The 27,821-nt window shown below is 36.3% G+C and overlaps 2 protein-coding genes across 3 annotated transcripts in view; both read right to left on the bottom strand.

The window, feature by feature from the left end:
* Window positions 1-68: 68 nt before the first annotated feature.
* LOC136677913 (NACHT, LRR and PYD domains-containing protein 1 homolog) lies at window positions 69-10,173 on the bottom strand. The gene is made up of 13 exons (XM_066655618.1): window positions 10,089-10,173; window positions 8,738-8,869; window positions 6,662-8,372; window positions 5,488-5,571; window positions 4,981-5,133; window positions 4,560-4,634; window positions 4,306-4,446; window positions 4,068-4,226; window positions 3,819-3,896; window positions 3,410-3,553; window positions 2,477-2,635; window positions 729-827; window positions 69-622 (listed from the first exon to the last, which is right to left on the bottom strand). Exons 1-13 carry the CDS (start codon window positions 10,171-10,173, stop codon window positions 523-525), a joined length of 3,120 nt encoding a protein of 1,039 aa, XP_066511715.1. The 3' UTR covers window positions 69-522.
* A 674-nt stretch (window positions 10,174-10,847) lies between these two features.
* The window catches only part of LOC136679750 (caspase b-like), a 19,133-nt gene continuing 2,159 nt past the window's right edge, over window positions 10,848-27,821 (bottom strand). The window contains exons 1-3 of one of the 2 annotated variants that reach the window (XM_066658421.1): window positions 12,880-12,956; window positions 12,432-12,716; window positions 10,848-11,568 (exon numbers count right to left, since the gene is read on the bottom strand). In XM_066658421.1, coding sequence (XP_066514518.1) covers window positions 11,516-11,568; window positions 12,432-12,711 — 333 coding nt within the window. In that variant the 5' untranslated portion in view covers window positions 12,712-12,716; window positions 12,880-12,956 and the 3' untranslated portion in view covers window positions 10,848-11,515. Of the gene's footprint in view, window positions 11,569-12,431; window positions 12,717-12,879; window positions 12,957-27,821 lie in introns of those variants that run through there. The other variant, XM_066658419.1, reaches the window with a different exon arrangement.

The following is a 27,821-nucleotide window of genomic DNA, read 5'->3' on the forward strand; positions in this document are numbered from 1 at the left end:
AATGTATTAAAATGATAATTTTAATAGGTATTTTACTCCTTTAATGCAAACATTTATTAATGGCTGTGTTTAATATATGCTCCAGACTTAAAAACTCCAGAGTTTTGACATTCGATCAATAATCAATACATTTTTTTGTAGTCATATTAGTCCTTGATCAAACCAGTTTATGCAACATAAAGTTGGTCCCACCACATGTGGCAGCCATATTTTAGGTTTAGTACTGAATCCCTATTTTGTCAAGGTCATTAAGTAACAACGTAGCTGTTACATAATGTGAAAATATTAATTGGATAAACAAAAAAAAAAAAACTGCTATGGATGACAATTTCCACATCTTAAATAAAAAGTCACATAATGCAATATCTCACTTTTTTTTAAATGGTGGAAATTGGCTTCAACTGACTGATCCTTTAACTCCCATGTGAAATAAAGAATGTTTTTTTGTTCTTGTAAATTTGTCATATGTGTTTTTTGTCTTACAGCAGACCTGTATTTTCCCTTGTGTGTCTCCAGTGCTCTTTAGAACTTAAGCTTCACATTTTGGTTGCAGTTGAGATCCATCATATACTTTCCCTTGACATCCAGTGTGCATTTATCAGTTTGTTTCTGGCATCTCATCCTACAAAGAAAACACATTACTGCAGTTATGTTTGTGTTTAAATTTTAATAACAAGGGTGGGGGTGGTGGTGGTGGTGGTGGGGGGGGTAATAATTATTATACACACCCAAAGACCGTGAGGGTGCAGTCTGAGCGTTTCTGTGATTTTTGCAGGAACATGATTCCTTCTTCTAGTAATAATCCATTCCACATATCAGTGGACACCCTGAGGATAAAGGCCCAGTGCACAGTGTATATATGTTAATATCTCTCACAGCTCTGTAGAGGGCTTTACAGAAAAATTCATGTCCCACTTCAGCAACACTGAACTGAGAAACAATTCACAAAACCTTTGGGGGTGATTTCCTAAACAGGGATTATGCCTAGTCCTAGGACTAGGCTTAATCCCTCCTTGGAAAACCATCCATAGAATTCCTAAATAATTACAATCTAATACTTTCCTCCTGCTGGTGTTTGGTCCAGATGTTTTTTTCACCAAAGATCCACTGCTGTTTTTGTGCAGGAAATAAAATTGATCTTGTTGCCATCTTTCCTTTACTACAGCAGTGTTTTATAAACATTGTTAAAGCAGAATAAAAATAATAGATTGTAAGAATTTTGGTCCATTATTTCAGTAAAAGTGGATATAAAAGTCATAGAGTGGACAAAATTTATAAGGTTATAGTTTCATAATATTTTCACAACTAAACAAAAACTATATAATACATAGCACCAGAATGTCATTGGTTAATACTGAGACTTATATTGAAAGTAATGGGATTTCTTTTTCTTATTTTCTTACTTACACTTAATTGAGTTTTAATAGTGCTATCATTTCTGCCTTTGCCTTTTGCTCCTGTATTCCGTGTGTTTATTCTGTTCATGTGTTTTTGTTGTTCTGATCCTGTTTACTAGAGTTCTGTTAAAGAGTGAGTAATTGATGGGCATGTGGTCATATTCACACAGGGGTTTTCTGTGTTTAACTGTATTTCAGTTTTGTACTTTTACATCCTGTTTACCTTGTGTCTTTGTTAAATAAAGAGTTTTATGTAAATATGTTTTTTTCTTGTGTATTCTTTGTTAAAATAAGGACCAACAATGTACACTGCTTTTTTGTTGGGCATTGTAGCCAATGGCATTGAATTACAAAATTGACATTTCTGTTTTAACATGGTTAGTAGCAAAACTATATAGCATATCTTCTACATGACATACTGGGCTTTTTATAAATGTTAATTGTTACAACTATACAAAATGTACTTTTTACTATTCCAACATGCATATCACACTGTGACTTGTAACACACTCTAAATAATAGTTACTCAGACCCTGCTCATATATTTATCTCTTTTGCTGCTTTCAAGGATTTCTAGTATGACCTTTCTTGTCTACTATCCTTTTTCACATAGCTTTATCTTATCATCCATCCATCCATCCATTATCTGTAACCGCTTGTCCAATTTAGGGTCGCGGGGGGTCCAGAGCCTACCTGGAATCATCGGGCGCAAGGCAGGAATACACCCTGGAGAGGACGCCAGTCCTTCACAGGGCAACACACACACACACACATTCACTCACACCTACGGACACTTTCAAGTCGCCAATCCACCTGCAACGTGTGTTTTTGGACTGTGGGAGGAAACCAGAGCACCCGGAGGAAACCCACGCGGACACAGGGAGAACACACCAACTCCTCACAGACAGTCACCCGGAGCTGGAATCGAACCCACAACCTCCAGGCCCCTGGAGCTGTGAGACTGCGACACTACCTGTTGCACCACCGTGCCGCCCTTTATCTTATCATATAGTATAGTATTTTTTATCAGAACAGAATTAGAGTACTATGGTAGAGTCTATAATGCATGTAGTTTTTACTTGACTGTTTGTAGGGTTGGGCAGGTCTGGATTACGGAGAGGACGTAGGAAGACCATCTCTCAGTCAACCTGAACAAATCCAGATTAATCTCCCTCAGACCCTTCACTGACACCAGGAAACACAGCAGAGAAGATAAACCCTCCTGAAACTCAGCACATCTGGACAAACAGAAAGCAGGAGAGGCATTGTCTAAAGATAAATCATCATCTTCATTTGCCCTCCCTTGAATGAGATGTGAAACCCAGGTCCTGACACACTGAGGTCGTAAAAGGTTCCTGGACATTTCCTGAAAAAATAGAATGGTTGTTTTCCTGATGCACTGGTTCAATCTACCACTCTGATCACCTCTGGCCTCCTAATCATCCCCATCCACAAATATAATGACATCCATTCTCTCTAGTCTGAGTGTCCTGGTGCGGATTGGGTACTGTCTCATCCTCTAGGTAGATGTTGCACATTGGTGTTTGAGGCAACACTCTAATTTTACAAGAATGTAACGTGCTATGAGAGTCTAAAAATATGCCCATTTTCTCTGACCATACATAGCCTTTTATTACTTGCTTTACTGAATGGAGCAATAAGTTATTTTAACATTCTTCATTAACTTATAAAAGGATCAGAAAGCAATATACTGCTCAACCAGATCGGTTATGTTAGCTTATAGATATCTGTGTTTGTTAGCATGGTGCTACATAATTCTTTTGCTTAAAAATATACCATTGCTGTTGGAAAAAAGCCTAGTGTCTCACTTATTTTTCATATCATTTAAAATCACCAACTCCATTTTTACACTGTAACATTTAAAAACAGACCAATAGAAATGATGGAAAATCCCATTTCGTTTACGTAACTAAAAGGAAGTAGGTTTGTTTTTTCTATAAAATAACCAGGGATTTATACTGACAGTGACTATATAATCCATATAGTCTTACACTTCTGTTGAGTGGTTTATTTTGTGCAGTGGTTGTAAGATGCCTTTCCAGTTGGTCGTGGACAGGTTAGCGTGTGGGGTGATGAGGAAAATTGTTGCCAGTGAAGGTTCAGTGGGTGGACGGCTGTATCCGCAAATTTTCAGCCTTAAAAAAAAATTACATAATTAATACAAAACTGCACAGCAAGCACTTTACACATTTAGATTTTTAAGGTTTAATTATTTCAGAACAAGATTATTTTAATTTTAGGCTTGAATTATTGCAAACATTACAAATTTGAAATACCCAGGATTGCTGTCAATTCATCATGGTCAGTGTCACGTAAAACTTGTAATAAAATCCAAAATTTGGCTAAATGACTAAAGTTTATGCTGCAACATTATACATAAATTTATAAAGAGGTCCTTACATGAAATCACAGTCCTTTCTTGCCATAGAGAGTGAAGAGCAGACACACTCTTCATTAATATTCTTCTTCGTTTTAACTCTGACAATCAATGCACATCATCAGTGGACAGTCAATATATACATGAACAAAAGCAATATAAATGAAGTCCAAGTGAGTGTTGTTCTTACATGAGTGTGTATAGACTTCTATTTTCTTTACAAAACAGATTTAAAGACCTGTAGAAAAGTCTGTATGGAGCGTTGTTCTTACTTGACTTTATGTAGCGTGTGGCAGGTCTGGATGATGGAGAGGAGGCAGGAAAACCACATCTCATTTAAACTTAACACATCCAGATCAATTTCCCTCAGACCATTCACTGACCTCAGAAAACACATAAGAGAAGACAGATGCTCCTCGAACTCAGCACAACTGCACAAACAGACAATTTGTTAGCATGATGTTAGAACGCATTTGCATACTTTATACCCAACCATTTAGACAAACTTACATTTCTGATGAGCTGTTTATTTTGTGAAATACTTGTAAGAATTCTTTCCAGTTAGTGCCAGATATCTCAGGGTTTAGGCAGGTAAGGAAGACTCTCGACAGAGAGGGTGGAGTTCCTGGACTGTACTTAATTATGTTCATCCTGAAACATGTTTGATAAAGTGCCTGTGTGTGATACATTGTTGTTGAACATTATAATAATATCTCTAAAGTCTCTAAATCTCTAAAGTGATTATAATTTCTGGAATCTTTCACCTGAATTCTCCATCACTGTTGGACACGTAGAGACTTGAGCAGACACTGTCATCACAGTCTTCGTTCACCTTCAGCCTGCCAATGAGAGGACATCAACAACTCATATAAAGTACATATTGTTGTTTCACTTTCTGCTGCTCCTGTGAGGAATTGTGGTGAAGTATTAATAACTTTACAAAGGTTTAATTCTGAATGCCTTTCTTGACATAATTCTCCCATGGTCCCCCATTGGGACCAGCATAACAGATGTGAACTGTTCTACAGTAGTGACCATCTCTAGATGTACATGAAGGACATTTAGACTCCAAGACTATGTTACAGGAAATACAGTATACATTTAATTTGTATTTTGCAAATAACAAAAATATTTAATATAATTTATTAACAGAACAGCTAACTAACCTCTTCAGTTGTCTCTTACCTCATGCTTGTTACTTCAGTATTTAGGAGCTGGAGTGCAGTCTCAATGGAAATGCTCTTGATTAAGAGCTCAATTGCACCCAGTCTTTTCTGTTTGTTTAGAGTGTCGAGAACCAGCTTCATACTATGTTCTGAAAGTGCACCTTTCTTCTGGCTGTTCAAGAAAAACACATACACAATATTATTCACAATATTCATGTCATAGGATTGTCCCCTGGCTGTGCGCAATCCTCTCCTGAGTCATAAACACTTCCCATCAGTCTCTATCCTGGTGTCTTGTATGTATCACCTGTGGCTGGTTAAGAACTGCTAGCTTAACTGCCTGTCTTTATATTCTTGTGTGTTTTTTGCTGTTCATATTTCAGTTATATATTTTATTACAGTTGGTTTTGTTCTCCGATCCTGTGGTGCAACCCCCTGTTTTAGAATAAATAGTGAAGGCAAAACAACAAACCCATAAATATCAAAAAATAACACAAAAACATATCCAAATCCACAAAAATATTACCGTAAATATCTGAGTGTATTTCCTTCTCCCAGTGCCAAAACCAGGTCATTGACATCAGCGTCATTCAGTTCTTCCAGAAGTAAACTGCCAAAAGGAAATGACTCTTACAAATCCCATATGGTCCATTAAAATATACCATCATATATGACAGTACCCAGTATAAACATACAATGGTATTCCCATTGTTGTATAATGTTGTCTGATTATATTATTTTAAATGGTATTATATTGATGACAAAAATACCATGGTGCTGTTATGTAATTTAACATTAACAATGCAATGGTATTACTGAAATATACCATGGCAAACATATATTATTTTAATAGTTCCATTTTATATGTTAGTCTGTCAGTAAGTACTTTAAAAGCACTTTAATAAAGTAATAAAGTAAGACATGATAAAATTACTGTGAAACTATACTATGGTAATTAGTGACTTGGTGAGTTGGCGGCTGATCTTGAATATAGGTAGGCTATATTCACTTAGAAATTCTAGTCAAAACGTCACTTATTAAACAGCAGTAAATAGGACTTAAAACTCAAATATCAAAGACACAAAAATACTTTTAATGTAAACAATTTTGTATTTAAATCTCAAATTGTAGCAGTTATTGAAACAGCAGTAAATTTTGATTCAAATTCTTTAAAGATAAGTTAAATCAAGTGGACATGAGCAAGGAAGTTCTAGACAAAAGCAGTGTACACAGCAAATTCTCCAGTGTTAAATCAACACTATTTGTGTTAAATTAACACTGTTAGTGTAATAATTTAACACTATCAGTGTTAACACTAATAGTGTTGATTTAACACTGGAGAATTTGCTGTGTATCTACATTGTTACCAAATTAAAAAAAATGTTTTAAACAAAATATTATCATTCAGCCTTTAAATCAACTTCTTATAATAATTTACAGAGCAATACACACATTCTTTTTCTGGCAACTTATTGTCTGAAATTTGCTAAAAATACAGAAGTAAATTTTGGATTAATAAGTTGGCAAAAAATAAATACATTTAAAAAAAAGGGGAACATACACCAAAATGATTTCATCCAGCAAAAACATCAAGAAGCATTATGCTGCTCTTGAGTAATGTGCACACTTGACTGTTTTCTTAAAACTGTAAGACATGCTTTTAAACATTTAACAATAGCAATTTGTTCTGAGTTACTTACCATAACTTCTCACATCTGCAGAGTGCAGGCTGAAGCATTCGCAACTTGTCAGCTGTTATTCCACAGCACTGCGCAAGATTCAAGTTTCTGATTCGCTGACAGCATTGGAGGCAGTAGAGCAGAACCCAGCAGTCTGTGGTGGTCAGGAATGTAATGCCCAGATTTATTTCTTCCAAGCCTTTGATAGCTTCCTTAACAAAGTCTTCTTCGTGTAGCTCATAGAGACAGTGGAAGATGAACACTATTCCTTCACCCACTTTTCCTTCACGCTTGTGACCACACTCAGCGATACTTTGTAGTATCCATTTCTTCAGCAGAGTTTTTATGGAAGGAGATACCTGTTTGAGATTCATATCAAGAGAGAATTCACTGCTCACATTCTTATTACAGAGACCACAGACAAAACGAATAATGGGCAGGTGCTGTAATTTTATGTCTCTTGCACATGTAGAAAGGCTTCCATCCTCACAGTGAAGCAACCTTTTGGTCTTCTTCTGGGACTCTTCATCATCCAGCAGCAGATAGTACAGGGCTGTGAAGAACTCCTGAAAGCTCAGGTGCACAAAACTCAACATAAATTCTGGTTGGGAAAGAACCCTTTTCCTGAAAGGAATTTTGCACAGGAAGGGAATATTTACAAAATCTGCATTCACTGCCTTGACCTCAAAGAGCACTTTCTTCTCCCGAATCCCTTTTTCTGCTAGCTGGCCGAGGCTCATCAGCAGATCTTGAACAGGGTCATGGAGATCCTGCCAGTGATGCTTCAACATAGTGGACACAAAATGAACATATATAGAGGTGCTTGTCTCTAATCCGTTTATTAGATCAATGCCGTTTTCTTTGATGTATGTGCAGATGATCCAGCAGATGACTGGGATGAAGCAGGCTGTGAAAAGGCTATGGTTGGCCTTCACATATTCATAGGCTTTACAGGATAGAGCATCATCTTCATCCTTGAAGAACTTCTTAAAGTACTCCTTCACCCTTTCCTCAGTGAAGCCCAATATTTCAATAAAACGGTAAGGGTGTTTGAGAACATTTCTCAGTATAGGCATAGCTGTGGACCGGGTCGTGACCAGCAAAAAACCGCCCGGGAGCATTTTTCGTTGAAGCAGGGCACTGAGGATGGCCTGGACCGACGCTGTTTTATGTGGGTCAGTCAGTAGCGACTTTGAGCTGTTTTGTGAAGGTCTGAGTTCATCAAAGCCATCTATGAGGAACAGGAGTTTCCCCGGTGAGCGCAAGACCTCAGCGATCACCTCTGCATTTATGCTGCATGAAAGAATTTCTGCCAAATTTGTGTGTTCTGATTCATTCAACTCTTTACACTGCAGGTGAAAGACAAAATCAAACATTTCTGTGTAGAAAGCTCCACATGCCCAATCTAACATGATCTTTTGTACAGTGAAGGATTTCCCATTTCCAGAATTTCCCTGGAGAATGACAGTCCTTTGGGTAACTCCAGAAGCATCAGGACAGAACATCTGATGAATGCTTGTTGTACAGTATTCATCTGTATTCCTTTTGCCTAAGATGTTGTGGAGCTTCTGTCCTTTGCAGATTATCTCCTGCTGTCTCTCATTCACCTCTCTGTGTTTCTGTACCATCAGCAGGTCAACAAAGCGTTCAGCCAGGTGTATATTTACACCAGGGAAAGAATTATATTCTTCCACCGTTGAATACATGTCAACAATCATCTTTTTATATTCAGCTGTATTAGAAAATAGATACAGAAAATTAAATAAATACTAACAAATACTTCATTCAAAAATCCATTTTATAATGAATCTATTTTATAATGCTTTTATTTTTATGCAGAAGACATTGTGTTCTTTGATAATTGTTGTCAGTAACACTCTGGAAATACCTGAGATTTGTGAGCATGAAATATGGTTTCCTGTAATTTGAAAAAGTAAATATGTTTAAGGTTAGTTTGATATAACATTCAGTATTGTGATTTCTCACTTGTATTTAGACTTAAATTTGATCCTGAAATGTGCTTTAACACTGCTTTCTTTACCACAGAAAGCAGCATGTAATATTAATGCTATTATATATGATGAAGAAAACAGAAACCTTTGGCACTTAAGCTGTTAATATTGATATCTCCATGAACAGTTGAATCTACGAGGATCACTGCTGTAACCTGACTTCCATTCTGAGCTGAAATGTCCACATTTGGCGAGCTTTGTGGACCTGCGTCATTACCTACAGATGACAGTGAAAGTGAAAGCTAAACAGCATATAACATGGAATTGTGCCCAGCATTCGCATTAACAGTGACTGTTCTGTACGCTAAATCTTTGACTTGTCTTACGTTTAATGGACTGTATTCTCTGATCCATTGTTTTGTCTTATTATCTGCAGGAGAAACACAATAAACCTGCATAAATAAACTAGCCAACACTAGTTTTACAGTTTATACCTGTCCTCACTTGTCAGAAAATACTTACTTCAACCATTTGTTTCATCACATTTTAACAGCACAGAAACCAACTCAGTTCTTACAGCCAGCTCCGTGAGACTTACCTGATGTTGTCCATGTAATGTTTACAATAATGTCATTAAGAACATTTTACACACTTATGAAATATTCCCATTGTTGCTGCTTGTTGTTGCTCCTGCGGGAATGGCTTGTTATGGCCTGTGTGTCAGGAATGAGACTGGGCATCTGTTCCTGTTCTACTGGACTTACATGTCTTGATATGTCTTCCATCAAAACTGAAAAATATTTTTATACTGAGATTTTACACTTTCGGCATGAGACGCACCCTATTCTCAGGAAAATGATTCCCATTCCAGCACTGATTTTAATCTCTACACAGTGAACCCAATAGGTATTTGGACAATTTAATTCATTTAATAAAAAGTTTGACATGACTGTGACAAATAATCAATATCCAAATTCTGAAAATTGTGCATTACTATTGTGGAAAAATTGTGGGGAAAAAAAACAAAACAAAAATACATTAACAAACCAACATAAGAATCCAAAGACAGTTAATGGACTAAGACAGGGACAGCCTATATGAAAAAAAATCTGTTCATTTCAAATAAAGCAAACGGGTTGTTCTTGCCTAAATAAAAAAACAAAACTAACAAAAAAAAAAAACATAATATGTCATGTTTATGTGTATGATTTACTAGCATAGACCACGCCCAGAGAAGCATCAGAGAGGGGGACGAACTCAGATGGTTTGGGCTGGAGTTTGAGGTGGCTCAGATGCGTGTACGTAAAAGCCGTGCCCCCCACCCCAGGGCTTAAAGTGGTCAGAATGAAAAAAGGGGGGAGATGGGGTGGTGGTGGGTGCGATGTTGTTCGACACGGGGATGGAGTGAGAGTGAAGGGGTATAAATAGAGCTGCGGAGAGGTAATTGGGGCGTGGTCTAGCTCCCAAAACTACGTCACGTGGTGACTTCACTTTACTAGCATAGACCACGCCCAGAGAAGCGTCAGAGAGGGGGGCAAACTCAGAAGGTTTGGGCTGGAGTTCGAGGTGGCTCGGAGGCATGTGCGTAAAAGCCGTGCCTCCAAAATTAGACAGTTGCCAATCATTCATGGGCCGCGAGCAGATCGTGGGCGTGGGTACGGATGTATCTGTGGTAGGCTTGTGAGGACCACATTTAGTACCTAGTCAGCTTTTTTTTGTAGCAGGCATGAGCAGGGACTAAAAAGGTACCCAGGTCCATGGACCAGGTTCCGGATTTGCCTAATGGAAAAGCGAAAGAGCCGAATATGATCCAGTGGAAAAGCACCATCAGTTTCGATGAATTCATCATACTGCTTTTCTAAACAACTAAACTTTTAAAAACCAATTTTATGAAGCATAAGAGTTGCCTCAACCACTTCCAAAATGCTGTATCCCACTGGATGATGCAACAGCAGCTATCAGTGTCTGCATCATGTCAGTTATATGGTAGAGAGGTCACTGACACATATGTCAAAAGCTTGATAATAGTTGCCTATTCTTGAAAATGAGTGAGATTAGAATATTTACTCAAATAATCAGTCTGTTAGCCATTAAATGGCTCAAATATAAGATGTTTTCCTTTTAGAAACAACAGTTCCTATTACAACACAATGACATGCCCTCCCCTAACTTGACTTTGGTGCATTTTGGTAGAAATTTGTTAACAAAATATCAAAGTGATGGAGGTAAATAATGAGGCAACTGATTTCAAGTATGTTTATTTGGAGGAGTAACCCATTAGCCCAGCTCAGAATAAATACGACTAAACAGCAGGGGGTAGTGTGACATCACCTCACATTTTATGTTCATTACACATTTGTTAGGACCTGTCTTACACAAAGCAGTCTGACTACTAACTTACATATGTTTATTTTACAATTATTGTGTTACATCCTTTTGCTTTTTAAAAGTGATAATGACTGACATTCAACCTCAACTGAGTATAAGATTATAACCCTTATGTTTTTTAATTGTAAATATGATATGGTCTTATCTTGACCTAATTTCTCTCTGGGTGGTAAGATGCCCTGACATTTCCCACCTCACTGGCAGTGCCAGTGTCTGATAGCAAACATAACAGAACTTCTTGTCCAACTATGTTGCACCCCAGTTGTGTTGTGGGCTCGAGTGAGTAACAATGCTGTGGATCTCTGAGTCTTGGATGAAGCTTGAGCTCCATCAGATTTTTGTGATTAAATTGAGTTGAAATTAAAACTGAGTAAAAAATACATCTAGGCTGGGACAAACTATAGGAAGTTTAATGTATCTCTCTGCTGCAACAGAATCACAAGATTAAAATTGAGCAATGACAAAAGACACGATGATCTTGGTAGAAGTTTATTGCTTTATGTTTTTTTCCATGTTATGGACTCCTCTGTCTGCTTCAGGGCAGGATGTCATCTCCTTTATTGAGCTCCACTCGATGCTGAATGAATCCTGAATTACACAGAGATTAGAGATGATTTGGGATTAAATTTATGCCAGTTTGTCATATTAAATATAGTCATGTTTATTTCTTATTGGTGAAATGTGGACCACACATCAAAGTAGGCAAGGAAGGGAAACTCGTTGTTGGAAAATGCGGAATTGGGGTAGTGGGGTTTGAAATTCATCATGAGAAGGCAAGGGGAGAGGAGTGGTTTTATGAAATGGATTTTATAAAATTATGTTGTTTTAATTTTAGATTTAAATCTAGTTTATATTTTGAATAAATACAGTACTATATTTTAGAGCAGTTTATTTCAAACTTGTGTTCAAACCTTTTAAAATGAGCAAACATGCTGATCTAGTGAAATAATTTCATGATCATTTCAAAATTAATTTTATTGTATTTTCACCATGACCATTAAATGAAGAATTTTAAATATAATGTCAAGATTTACCATATTTTACTTGAAAGAAATTGGAAATAAACTTTAATTTTCATGAACTGTAAAATAAGAGGTACTTGGTTAAAATGTTATCATCACAAGGGCATTGTATGCCAGAGAACAATTTTCTTAGGGAAACTGCAGTCTGGACTAAACTTTTTTCTTTGTTCTGTTTCATCTGCTCGGCCTTTGGAGGTTGCCTTAATGTACTAGCCATGATAGCTAGGTAGGTGAACTACAATGTACTCTGTAATAAAATGCCTGGTGCACCTTTAATAAAATCACTTAGAGCTGTTAAACCTCTTTAAAATTTTAATATTCTTAATTTATTTATGTAATGTTTTTAATTTAATGATTCAATTTAAGAATATTTGATTTAATAAGTGCTGGTTTAATTCTTTTAACAGTTTAAAGATCAGAGAGTGTTACCTTTGACCAGAGCCTCAGTCAGGATGCGGGCCAGCTGGTTTTGGTTCATTCGCTTCAGTGTAATCTCAGCAACACGCATGGCATCTTTATCATCGTACACCTGCATCAGCTGGTTAACGGTCTCTTGGACTGACACCCCCTCCAACTTGGCTTTGGGGAGAGGTGGGTAACCATCCAAAACACCCTGCACCAGGTGCCACTGGAACCTTTTCAGTTCATCAGCATTTAAGTCCTCCAGAGCCCTCAGCAGAACCTCCTGCACACGCACCTGATTCGCCATAATCACTTTAAAGAAAAGTTAAAATAATCTGTAAGCCTGATTTCTAATTTATCTCATCTCCAGTCTTATCAAGTACAATTTATTAATTATATATATGACACAATAATACATTACTTAATGTACAGCAAATATATAATAAAACATAACCGTTATGGAGAAAAAACATACCTTCCAATGACCCTGCTCTGTGTTCATGCTTATAACTGACTCCCAGCTGTTATATAACACCCTTTTAATGATATGTGAGTGACCACACCTGCTGTATTTGCATAGAAAATATGTCAGTTGTTTACTGTGGGGTTTAAGATTGCACAATTGCTGTCATCCAGTTACAACAGAATAAATAATTTACACATGTTTTAATCCACAATTACTTTTATTTTACCAAATTTAACAAAGTTGGGAAAATAAATTTGAAAAGCAGGCATGTGACGTGACCAAAAAGCAGTTTGGGAAAGTCTGAACAGTTCCGAGAGGTGGTGAACGGAACTCATCTCAAAAAATTACATGAATTGATTCTGAACCAACTGCTGATGTTTGACCATGGTAAATCCATTCCTTGTGAAGTGGATGAGATGAAGAAAAAAAATGTATTTGACTGGGGTTTTTTTATCATCATCATCATCTTCATCCTCCTTTCATCATCTCATATAAAACTCTTTGTACTGTTACAGTTCACTGATGATTATGGAGAGAACATATAATGCTGTATTTTTGCTGTAGAGAATCTGAATCACTGCAATGCACCATCTGGCATTTGTTTGTGTATAAAACAAAAATAATAATACAAAATAAAAAAATATATAAATATATGCATACATGCACATATTTACAAGCTTTAATCTCTTCCATATGGTATAATAGGGATAGGAATAGTATAATAAGAATACACAGGAATTTAGTGCTAATATTATATATGTAACAAGCATATTTCTGAAAATAAAATGAATATTAATGATGTTTAAAGGGGACATTACAAATGTAAAGAAGTAAAGAAAAGTAAAACTCCTGACTCGGAAGAAGAGAAGTTATTTGTGCTGATTCAGGACTTACAGTGTATATGTATGTGTGTGTGTGTGTGTGTGTTTTTATGTCTGGGGTGTGTGAGTGCCTTTAGAGAAGAAAAAGTTGCGCAAAGAGTGAACTTAAGGTCATACTTTAAAGCATGTGAACTGACCACTGCCCTGACCCTTATGTTTAATTAATGTTTTATTCTTCAAAAGCAATTTTATGGTACATTTTATATTTTATTTTACATTTTATGTAGAAACATTTAAACTTTTTTAGGTTGTGTTTTTTTCTTTTTACCTCAATGAACAGGAGTTTAACTCAGGTTCACGTTTACATATTAAAGTGAAACAGGAGCTTGAAAGTGAGGAAATAAATAGAAAAATGCCAGAGAATAAGGAGATGTGAAAGAAGATGTGAGATGTGATTTGATGATGCTGAGTGTGTGTTTTCTGGAAACAGAGGTATTTGCTGCATGTAAAGCAGATTTCACACGGTCATAAACTCTCTTATAATATCCTTTGAACTTATGGAAACTCTTATACACAGTTATAAACGCTAATTCCTAATATACTGATAACACGCTCTTAGAAACTCCTACAAATTCCTCAAAAAATCTAATAGACTCTTAAATACTCTTAAAAAGTCTAAAAGAAACTCATAAATGCTGAGGAGAAGTCTTCACTCTCTGCCATAGCTCTACAGTCGGATTGCATGCTCATGGCACTGGTCTGATGTGTTTATGAAGCTTCAGACAAAACAAACTTAAGCCAAAAGTTAAACTTCAGCCTTGTACAAATAACAGCCTATTTTCCCCTCAAACATAGCGTTTCACCTTATAGATTGTGGAGCTTCTGAACGTAAGCAGTACAAGAGAACAACAGTTCCACACAATTGTAGTTGTTGCCATTAAGTTTGCCATTTAAATCCGGTAAGAAACAAAGCAGAAACATGTGAATGAGTATTTTACACTAGCACCACCAAATTTTTATCCAAACTAATTTCTTCTTTTGGAGTAATAACCCTATTGTGAAAAAAAATATTTACAGGTTTAGTAACTGAATATTTATTTAGTAACTAACCAACTGACAATTTATGGCAACTACAACTTAATATTACCCAACTATTGCGGCTTACTGTGATGTAGTTGAGTGTGAGTCTGAATATATTTTTGATGTTTATAATCAGATGTTATTTTCTGTAGCTTTGCATGTGTGTGTGTATGTGTGTGCATGTGTGTTTGTGATATTTATGTTGGATAATTGTGTAATTATTCCTGTTTATGACTGTGAGAACAGAGGACGTAAACTGAACTGTGGTTTGACAGATTTGATTATCAGACTAATCAATGACAAATTAAGGAAATTACAAAAAATCTCTGAATATATGTGTTTATGGTTTTAGATCTTGTGACAGTCTGGACTTTTGATCACTTGAATCACAAGATCTGACAGAAAATATGGCTTTATAGAATGTAGTCATAATATCAGTATCTCATTTCATTTGAGAGGTATTGTGTATAGATTCTCAAGGTACCAGCTTGAATGAATAGATTTTTGGATTTGCAATAACTGTATTAGTAAATACAACACACAAAAACTCAATAAAGACACAATGTCTCCAAGAATAAAGGGGGTGCTAACTAGAGACTTCATGGTCCAAAATAGCAAAATATAAGATCATACAATTCTTGAGTATGAATGTATAGTTTTATTAGCCTTTGTATACATTTGTTCTGTTCAAAACCAATAATCTGTCATTTTAATTGATTTAATTATTTTATTGACAATATTAAAAAATAAAAAATGATAATGTTTTCACTGACCATTACTTGATTTTGTTTTGAGAAAGTGACATATGTGTACACTGTAGGGCTAGAGAACTGAGGAATGGTGATGTAATTGATATATTGATTTCTTCTTGCATAACAGCTGCATTGTATTCCAGTTTGTATCTCTTCATGCAGCAGTGGACTATGTGGACTAAACTGACAATGGTTTCTCATATACTCCAAAGCCCATGTGGCTATATTTAATCACAGTTGCATGACAGTTCCTCACGAAGTGCCGTCTGAGAGTCCAAAGGACATGAACATTCATGACAGATTGAGATTTCTCCAAGAATATTTTCATAGTATTATGTACAATACATTGAGTCTTGCACTGGGAGTTGTATTATTTAAACAGTTTGACAAATATTTTACAAAGTTTGGCAGACATTTGTCAACTATAGCCCATCTTAATCCTTGCATTTTATACTTTTATATTCACCTGCTTATAGCAGAATGTTTCAAAACTGTGTATTTTTTTTATTCTATAAACTATTCACTCTTATTTTGTTGGTCCCACCATTTTAGAGTGTGTTGCATGGATCTGATTCATAACTTGCTTATAATTTTCAAATTCAGTCAGGCTGGTCAATGAAGACATTAGTTATCTTTTCTTTAGGTTCCTTTTTTGCCAGTTAAATAAAGGTTAAAAAATTTAAACAAATCATATATGATTTATTTTTACCAGATTTAAACAAAAAAACCTAATAACCTCCATTTCTAGAAACAGGATTTTTATGAACATAGCTTTAATGTTTTAGCCGTTCTGTAACAGAAGCCTGTTGTATTCTGATTGTCTTCTGCTCAGGCTGACTTGGCTATCTGAAGTGTGTGGGATTTACTGTCACAAGTTTGATCTCCACATTTTGTTCAGAGGGTTTACAGGCATGTGCATGTGTGTGTGTGTGTGTCTGTGCATTTAAATGTGAACAAATAGTGTATATCAGTTAGTAACACCTGTAATTGGAAACAGAGAGCCTCCATCAGTAAGTAAGTAAGCCTCATGCATCTTTTATACAGTAACAGGAAACACAGTAAACAGAAGAGAGAGATCAACTCCTGCTCCCAAAATATCAGAGTGTAAACTAAACCAATACACATGCAGAATACACACACAGACACACATAATCTGCCCCCCACCCTTTCAGTGATAGGGGCTATTAAAGCCCCCATCTCTCTCTCCCTCACTTGCTCACTCACTCTCTGGCAGGATCAGGCAAACACTCATTCGCTGCTTTACAGATTCTCTCTGCAGGTAAAACTCTATAATTTAATAACATTTTCAGTGAAAATTATACTATTGTGTGTTGTATAATAACCAGTATATGAATGAACTATTATCGCAATGTTTTTGAATGTTTACGTTGTATTTTGGTCACTTGAGTTAGGTTATGTTTATTTTGTGTTGATTTGAGCATGTCCATTTTATTTAATTTTAATTAAATTTCCTTTTCATGCCTCTGAGCTTTAAAGAAAAAAAATCCTTTCTTTTAACTTGGCTGAGGTTAAAGACATGCTTGATATCATTAGCAATGGAGTAAAATGATGAAAGATTATAATCCACTAATTAACACGGTGCTAACTCTGCATTTAAATTCTCACACATTCACATCAAGATTAAGGTACCATCAGATACCAATTAAGGTGAAATTGAAAATAAACGGAGGCCATGGGGTTTCTAACAATATACATAACTATAGACATTGAGTATAATTGTCCGGTTTAATCCCAACCTCTCCCTTTAATTGTGTTTAATAGATTCTTAATGAATAAAGACTGAGTTTTGTGTTTTCTGTTATGTTTTCAGTGTGTATGTGAGCTATGAGCAGCAATTATTCTGTTGAGCTCCAAGGCCCCGCCCCCTGGGGCTTCAGGCTACAGGGTGGCAAAGACTTTAACACACCCCTTACCATCTCACGTGTAAGACACACACATACCCACACACAAACATATATATCAAATAACAGTATATCCCAAGGGTGTTATATATACACAACTTCTCCCTTCCCTGATTTCATTTCCAGTCAAAGCAGCCATTTGGTTCTTCATTTTATTAAAAGCAGAAACCAGAAATTGTACAGAAGCCTCTATAACTAATATATAGATCACATTTAACTTTTTACTGCATCCACATCCTTTAAGTGTGTTTGTGTTTCTCTCACAGTAAAAAGGATTGGCAAAACAGCTGTGGATTTGTGTTTTGGATTTGTGTTTGAAATTGAATAAATTGTACGTAATGGCTGTTTTGAGTGAATGGAAAGTGATGGGTCCAATGTTTGTTACATATTCATATGTGGTCCTTGTTAGAACAAAACCTTTTTATCTTTTATTTACAAAACAGTAATATGATGGTCACAAATGTGAATGTAAGTGAATGTAACAAGACAACACAAAGCTGGATTATTGCCACTGATACATTCATCATAATTTTTCACCCAATTTAAATAGTAACTGGAGTTTTAAAACCGATTTATTAAATATAGATGAAAATTTTTGGTATTATTATTATTAATATTATTATTATTGTAACAGTGATGATATCAGTGCGTCAGTGTTTCAAGTAAAATACATTTTTTTCAAAGCTAAAAAGGTTGAGTTTAAACATTCCGGTGGCTTATGTAATTTCTGTGACGTTAGAACTACTAAACATATGCTCTCTCTCACACAGACACACAGTCCCTCTCTCTCTCTCTCTCTCTCTCTCTCTCTGTGTCTGTAAGTATATCTGTTTCACTCTGAGACTGATGGACACACTCTTATGTCACTCTCCCTTTTGGTGGTTTCTGGAATGACTGTTATGTCCCATGATGGCATTTGGCAGAGAGTTAGAAACAGCTCCTGATTGATTTTCCTCCCTTGCAACGTGCCATAAGCACCCCCCTACCCCCTGCAGCCCCGAAAGAAAAGAACATCCCCCCAAATACCCTCACTCACCCTCCATAGCCCCCATCCACTCACCCATGGAGCGTTTTGGAGCTTATATATTCACCCCTGCTCATACTGTCTCTGAGTACTATACACGTACACTGTACACACTTCACACACTGCATACATTATGCATACTATACAAGTCAAACTGCTGTGGCTCAAGGTGCAGATCTGACCTTTGTGTATGTTGTAGGTAACAGACATTGGTAAAGCTGCTAAAGCCGGAATCGCTGTGGGAGATTTGGTGTTAACCATTGACGGAATTAACACTGCCAACCTGGACCACCTGGAGGCGCAGAACAAAATAAAAAGCTGCACTGGGAACCTCAGACTGACACTAGAGAGGTACTCAGACACTTTGAAACTCCCAGTGATACTCAAACAAACAGAATATCTTCAGAACCTCAAATGGACCCTCTCATGGCACTCGGTTAGTCCAAACTTGATCAGAACTTGGAGCTGAGCCTTCAGAGGTTATTACACATACAGAACTTGATCAGAACTTTAAACTGGCCCTTCAGAGGTACTCAAACACAGAAAACATTGGACAAATTCTAAGAAACTCATCATAACCCCAATCCGAATCTAGAGATATACTCAAACACTCAGAACAGTTGTCAATTTTTACACTATTATTGTTCTACTGTAGCACTGGTGCCATATGTAAGGGTGTATGAGGAGAGAGGGTGTGGGGAAGTATTTTCTTGAAACAGATCTCTCTCTTTCTCTCTTTCTTTCTGTGTGTGTGTGTGTGTACTGATTTGATATTGAGTAACGATAAACAAATAAACCTCTCCCAGATTTACTGCCAGTCATTATAATTAGAACAAATCTCTCAGTATCAGCAGCATCTGAGACCTGTGTGTGTGTGTGTTTGGTGGGTGGGTGTAATGAGTGTATGCGTGTGTGTGTAATAAGTGTAAACTGAACTGTTCTCCTGATCTGGACTGCTAGACCTTTTACACACCACACACACACACACACACACAAACACACATTCATCTCTGTCTGAACATAGAGTCCAATAAATTTAGTGTCAAATTCAGAAACAAATCTGACGTATTTTGCATAAAATATTGCCACAGGAAAGTACAAAATACATTTCTCTTGTTTAACAATTAGTGAAGAATTTTCAGAAAATGTGTTGAAATAGCACAGATGTAGCTAATTAAACTGAACCTTATTTCTTTGTGCAGCTTGCACAAACTGGTTAAGATTCAGCTTCAGGCACCAATGAGGAGTCTTCATACTGAAGTATGATGACATAATATGCAAATTTGAATATTAGCTTTCTTGCTCCCTGATAATCCCCACCTCAGATATGTTTCATACTTGAAGAAATGTTCACAAACCGTTGCGCTTCCTACAATTTTCTCCTTGTCCAGGCATTTCTTTTTTCTGTCAGAAAACTGTCACTCTGGTGTTACCTTTTGCTGTCACTGTGGTGGTGCTCTATTCTATTATAATTTAATGGACCTTTAAAGGTACATTCACACTGTGTGTACCTTTAGTGACCAGTAATTTACCTCTACTGTACTGTTTTCTGAGAGTGTAGGTATGGTTAAAAGGTAGTATATTAAAGGGTATAGCTACTCATTAATGTTAGGTGTACATTAGCAGTAGAGTCTCAAAACCACATTGTTTCAAAGCAACATCTAATTTGTGTGGTTCTCTGCAACCAGAGATCTTAACTGGAACAGTGTTTTATTGGGAATTTAGGCTTTAGATGTGGGGGACACCTTGTTGTCTTGTCTTGGCATTGATCTTGAGTAAAAGCTTTTTAAAAGCTTGTTGCAACTGAGTTGTTTTAGCCAGAAGAAGGAAGTGCTGTGATATGTTTACTCTGTTCTCTTAATAATATATAAGAAAGACAGACTTCTGCATTCAATACAAACAGAAGCTGCATAGTATAGGAACTTGTAAAATACCCTCTCTTTCTCTCCTCATTGCTCACTAGCAGCTCCACACACAGACATATTTCCTAATCCAATTCCCAAATCCATTGCTAAACAGTGGCCCCTTGGTGGTTAAAAAAAGGAATAACATAAACACCACTTCAAGTGAAGTTGGGGCATTTTGTCAAATTCAATAAAACATGAGTCTCTTGAAGCTTCATTTAACTGACATAATCACAAGAAAGGGTTCCAGTGTTTACAGGTCTTTCACCATCCACATAACATCATGTAACATCATGAAAAGATTCAGGGAGTCAGGGCAAATATTAGTGCGTAAAAGCTAAGGGCGGGAACTGCTGCTAAATGTGTGTGATCATAGAGACCTCAGGTGGTATTGCTGGAGAAACCATCATGCTACTGCACAAGTTACAACAGTGTGGCTTCATTGACATAGAATGTGTCAGCTTGACTGACCTGCCTGCATGTCCTGTTGAAAATGTATGGCAAATCATGAAGAGAAGAATCAAACAATGGTGTTCACATAATGGTGAGTTGCTCAAGTCCTGTTTACAGCAAGGATGGGCAAAAACTCCATTGGCAAAACTACAAAAATTAGTATATTTATTTCCTAAATGATCAATAAGTACAGCTAAAAGAAAAGGTGATATAAAATTGTATGTGTGTGTATGTGTTTTGCAGGCATTCATTTCTAAATGTATTTATATATAAGAAATAGATTTAAGTTCATAATTGAAAACACTGAATGTCTTTCTATGTCATTTGTTTGTTAAGTGAACATTCAAGTGAAATATCAAATTAAAGATTTCAATATTTATTGCAGTTTTAGAAAATGTCCCGACTTTTCTGGAAATGGGGTTTGCACATTAAAACAATCAGAGCACTCCAAATCAGATGAACAGCCCACCCACACACCCTTTATTCTATAGTCTTCTATAAATATTATCCTCACTGTACACTCAATCTGAGCAGTCTAAAGTAATGAAAACCACTTGTAATAAGAGATGTCTCTATATATTTGGACAAATACAATCTATTTTTAATATCTCTCTCTCTCATACATTCTCTCTCTCTCTCTCTCTCTATTACCGCTGAGGCATTCTGGGAAAGAGATTTGCTCTTCTGGAGTCATCTAGAATATATGTCAGTTCAAATGTCAGAGAGAGAGAGAGAGAGAGAGAGAGAGAGAGAGAGAGCTGGGTTTTTCTAAAAGGCTAATTCTTGATATCTTACATCAGCTTGAACCTCTTTCTTATGCACATACTGAGTGTAATGTTATCAGATACTGTGTATGTGTGTGTGTGTGTGTGCGTGTGCATGTTTCAGAAGTATAGTTTAGTTAATTTAGTCAAAGATTCCACATATGCACTTAAAGAGATGTGTTGTTTTGTGTTTTGTGTTTTTGTTTATTGTTTTTTTAACAGAGTGCCTAAACCTGCTGTAGCACCAAAGGTATGAGCTCCAGCATGCTCAAACACAAGCGCACACACACACACACACACACACACACACAAACACAAACAAACAAATAAATGTTCACTGGAAATATGTGAACCCTCCAAACGTTCACTGGAAACATGTGTTTAATGTGTTTGGCCATATCATTCCTTCCTAGCTATAATCCAACTGTCCAGAAATGAAATCATACCAATGTAAATAGCCCCTCTATCCAGCTGAGAGACTAAACCAAGTCCTAAATCTCAGTCCTAAACCTCAGTACCTAAAAATAGTGTGGCTCCTCAGCAGCTGTGGCTCATGTGGAAGATGAGCTCACTCTCACAGATTATATCTCGAATCATTCCATATATTTACTTCACCTACATGCAAAAGCCACCTTCTATCAAACACCTTTCAAACAAACATCTTACAGAAAAAACACGTCTAATAGAAAATCTTCTTGAAAACAGCTTTCAGGAAAAAAATTCTAAAGATATATTCATTTAATATTAAGTAATAAACAGTCATAAAATACAAGTTACTCATTTTTCAAGAGACGATAAGATGATGTTGGTGATATTTACGGTAAAATTTATAAAGATGATGAATGCTAATTTTCTGACTCTCTGCTTTTTTCACAGACAACTACAGTGACGATAAAGTCAGTGTTCCGTTGATGTGTTGTGTCTCTGTGTGAAAAGTTGCTTGACAATCATTTTAAAATTAACATAGTCTTAAAGCCCCAAAAGACAAAAAAATTGTGAACATATAATTGGACTTAAGTAATAGTATTAGTATTTTCAGTTTGAATTTGCAGTGATCCACTCCACCCTCATTCCACATAGTTATGGTTATAGTTTAGAAATTCCAAACCAGGTGATCAGCCACACATTGCATCACTGAACTGACCCAGTTCCTGTGTAACTTTAAAGAATGGTGTGATGGTGGAGTAGCTCTTTACCTGGGTTTATTGGCATGGATTAGTGTGCATGTGTGTGTGCATGTAGATGTCAGTAGTGTTTCCCTGTACGTATTTTACTTCTGCATGTACAACTTTAGGCTTGATGAACTTGGAGTAAAATTTTGTAAATAATACTCACTGGATTTTACTGTAGTTACATTATCTAAACTTCAGAGAAGGATTCACACTACATAATAGAACATTAAATGAAGAAACCAGTGAAACTACATGAGCACCAGTGAGTTTAGGTACTGATGTTGGATGATTAGTTCTGGATCACAGACACAACTCTAAGCCAGTGGCGGTTCCTGCTAAATCTCCAAGGGGTGGGGATTGTTGCAATAACTGCTAAGGTGACTTCTTCACTGGACAAATTAAGATCTAGACAATTGCCACATTGCACTGTACAAATGAATCAGGAATCTAACTTGACAGTGTCATTTAACGTTGAAAAGTTTTATTTAGGTGGTCATCAAATGTAGAAATACCACTAGTAACCACTAGATTCAAAAAGCTTTCTCTTTATCTACATAGTGTACAGCATTTATGGAGAGCATTATCCAGGAGTTCATTATAAAGGTTTTCTTTAATAAATTTAATTTGCCTCTACAGCGAATCAACAATTAACTATGGTTATAAACAAATAAATTGCCATTGAGTCACCCTCACATATTTTGAAGCGAGACCAGCTTTATCACTACTCAGTATAACACATTCTATACATTTTTCACTCTTCAGAAATTTTATTTTAGGTGCAGAATAAACAGTATTGTGAAGTTTATGGACATTGTACTGGCCTGATCACTAGCTGCTCTATTTACACTGCTCTGGCTATCTGTGCTGGGTATCTGTACAGGGTGGTGTTACTGTGCCCTATTCACCATACTTCACTACACAGTGAGCAATGTAGGGAATAAAATAGGGGGCCATTTGGAACCCATTTCACCTTGTATATGACGAAAGTACATCAGGGCCAGCCACCACCTTGAAATTACCCAAAAAAGAGGGAGGACTGTATGAACAAAACCTAATGCTGATTGGACTGTGATATTTAGAGGCAGGACAAACCTTTAGCGTTCCTTTTCTAGAAGGATGTGATTTATTGACAGCTGATGATCATGATGAGTGTGAGGACTTCATGTTCAGCATGTTTTGCATAGTGTATGTGTGTGTGTTAGTGTATACATAAGTCTTATGTATATGTCTATATATATATATATATATATATATCTGTGTGTGAGTCCAGAATAAGGAGGACTGCAGTGTTGCAAACACATTTACACAGAAACTATAGTTCAGAACTCTGTTGAAACACTAAAAGACTTACTCCTGTGTATATGTGTGTATATTTGTTTCAGTGCTCCAGTCAGTATCAGTAAACCACCTATTGACAGGTAAAAAAAACAAAACAAAACATCATTCTGACAAGCCATTTCTCATTATTCCATTGCATAGTATGGAACCATTTAGAACCAGGAATTTAGAACGGTACGAAGACAGATCATAGGTCATAGGTAAACTCAGCTACCGATGCTCCATGCACACGTACACAGAAAGTAGAGAGTTTGACATTCTGAGTATACTAATCTAGCCACACTGTCAGAATTCTGCTTGGTGCATTTTGATTGGCTATCCACACATTGGCATATAATATTGGCTCCTTTTATGCATCATACAAAAATAAATTGTGATTTGTTGTTTCATATGTGAGCTAAATTTCCTTGTCCAGAAATAGTAAGCAGTTTTTGGCCGTGTTAAGTGGCAAAAGGCAATAGACTCCCCCTGGATAGTCTGGCAATGTGAGAGATGATCACGGTTTATAAATAAATGAGGAAAACACTAAACATAGCAATTTAAAAAAATGATATAAAATTTGAAAATACATTTGAATAAAAATAATTCTGGGGAATTGTTTGAAGCAAATGATACAAATAACATCTCTGTCACCAGTGACATTGGATCTGTTTTATTCATGTTTTTATATATGTTTTTTTGTTATATGTATGTTTTTTTTAATAATTCATACTAATACAGAATTCAAACACCCATTTTTAATATATATGTTTATTTTCTAGATATTCCCGTATACCGATCACTCAGACCGATATTGGTTTCTACCATGTCTCGTCTCATGCGGATGCCAGTAGGAAGCGGATTATGGAGGACACTGAAGACTGGAGACCGAGAACGGGGACGTCTCAGTCCCGATCTTTCAGAATTCTCGCTCAGATCACAGGCACAGAGGATGAGGAAGGTGGGCTATTACACAGAATATACAAGCAATTCCTCTCCATAAAATGTAGTTTAAAACGCAATATGACCGACTGCCCAGATTTTTTTGATAACAGGATATTTTTTTCATTTTATCATTTTCTTTCTTACTTCACTGAGAACCAGTAACAATTTATTTTACCTTGCAATTACTATATTTTGAAACAGTTACTTTTACTACTTGTAAACACAAGCAAATGAACAAGTAAGTGAATCATTACCTAAAATGTTTCTTACAGAATTTGTTCATTTATTTTCTGTAACCGCTCACTCAGTTCAGGGTCGTGGTGGGTCCGGACCCTACACGGAATCACTGGGCACAAGGCAGGAACACACCCTGGAGGGGGAAGCAGTCCTTCACAGGGCGATACACACATTCACTCACACCTACAGACACTTTTGAGTCACCAATCCACCCATCAACGTGTGTTTTTGGACTGTGGGCGTAAACCGGAGCACCCGGAGGAAACCCACGCGGAAATGGGGAGATCACACCAACTCCTCACAGACAGTCACCCGGAACATGACTTGAACCCACAACCTCCAGTGATTTTGATATATGGCTGAAATGGCCATTAAACCTGACTTTCACCCTAACACTCAAATTTCACTCCTAAATGTCACTCCTTTGTCCAATATTTTTCTAAAATATGAATCCTAAATTAAATATCATTCTGAAATATACTATTAGAAGGACTAGCGCCCCCTCCAGCGTGTATTCCTGCCTTGCGCCCAATGATTCCAGTAGGCTCTGGACCCTGAACTGGATAAGACGTGACAGATAATGAATGAATGAATGATATTGGGACACATCTAATTATTGAACACAGGTGTTTCATTCAGTCCTTTTATTACAGGTGTAAAAAAATTAAGCATCAAGCATTTGTGAAAGTATGGGTTAAACAAAAGACCTCACTGAACTTCAGTGTTGTAGTGTAATAAGTTTCTACTTTCAACAAGTCCATTTGTGAATTTTCTTACCTGCTAGATGTATAATTGAAGTTGTATTATTGGAAAAGTGGATGTTTTAGGAACTACAACAAATGAGATTACAGGCAGGTTTTATCAGATTTTTCTACACTGAACTCTAATTTATTTATTTCCAGAAGCACACCGTACAGAATTTCAAAACTCCTTTCAAATTAACCCTTTAAAGCCTGACACATGAAATAATTATACAATAAAACAGATATTTTTGAAAATCGCACATTATGTGGCCCTTTAACAAAAAATCCTAATGTAGTTAATTTATACATTTTGGATCATATAATTTCTGTATGCATCATATTTAGGCATTTACCAATATTTATTTTTTTTATTGGTCTTTCGTTTAGTTCACTGTATCAGTTAAAACAGTTCTTCAGACCTTTTTTAAAATTTTTCTTAATTTTGATTCATTTCTATTAAACATCCAGTATCAAATGATTCTCAGTTCTTCTGAATTTTTCAGGAAAATTTATCATTGAGTCGATTGAGTCCTTGACCTATGAGTACTCTGTTCTTCATTCTGACCTTTTACATTTCATATACTGGTGGTATAAAAACACAAGAACCACAAAGACTCTTTTTTTGTTGATCTGCACAACCATGTTTCCATATTTAGAGGAACTACAGTTGTTTCTGTTACTGTCTGAACCTTGGTTAGAGGTATGAGGTCATTCAACAGACCTCCCACACTCACATGTATCATCATCTTCTTCCTCTTAATCTGTCTCCCAAAATCTATGTCGACAACTGAGCCAACACATTTAGACAATTTTACAAAGTATTTTTATGAAACAAAAATTTTTTTTTTTTTTATAATAATAAATTTTATATTTATTAATTTTTTTTTTCATAAAAATACTTTGTAAAATTGTCTAAATGTGTTTTGCTGCTGTAAAGAACACTGCATTTTCTGAATATTTATTATAATTAATGAGCATTTGACAGGTAGAATACATTACATTTATGAAATGGAACAAAAATGCTTAGTTTTACTACAAGTAACATCATACAGATCATTCCTGGAATTGCTTGAGTTTAGCAAAAGTGTAGTCGAGACTTTCTCCTGTGTTTTTAATGATGATAGCAACAATTTTGTAATGGTTTGGTAAATGCATGGAAATGCTTCCACTTCATTCACATTTGGTGAATGTCAGGAAATGGGTACTAGTGTATCACTCCTAAACACAGTGTCACTCCAGCTCAGTGTCCATCAGAGCTCACAACAAATAAAACCACAGCACTGAACGATCAGGCCTTCAGTCTTAGTTCTCTCTGTTTCTCTCTCCCTCTCTGTTTTTCTTTAACACTCTCTCTCTCTCTCTCTCTCTAGTTCAGTCACAGCAATCTGACACTGCCAAAACTGCAGAGAAAAAGTGAGTAGAATTTATTAAAACAATATAACCTGATCTGTGTCTGGATTGTTCCTGATTTATGTTCTGATTTGTGTATGACCTAGGGCTATAGGGTTGTATGCTTACAAAGTTTGTTATTTTTGTCATACTAACATGTACACTGTATGTTTACATCATTCTTACCCACTCTTATCCCTTTCTCAATCTCTTTCTCTGTGTGTGTGTGATTAGGCCGATGAAGATTAAAGTTGGCCCGCGGTATCATACACTGAGAGACTGGCACCATGGCGTGTCTGCTAGAACTCTCAACGTCCTCAGCCTTGTCTAAGCCAGCCTGAGAAAGTGTGTGTGTGAGTGTGAGAGAGAAAGAGAGAGTGAGTCTATGTATATTCATGGAAAGAGAGGGTGAGCGTTTGCTTGTGTTT

The sequence above is a fragment of the Hoplias malabaricus genome, chromosome Y (assembly GCF_029633855.1).
Source record: "Hoplias malabaricus isolate fHopMal1 chromosome Y, fHopMal1.hap1, whole genome shotgun sequence".
NCBI lineage: Eukaryota > Metazoa > Chordata > Actinopteri > Characiformes > Erythrinidae > Hoplias > Hoplias malabaricus.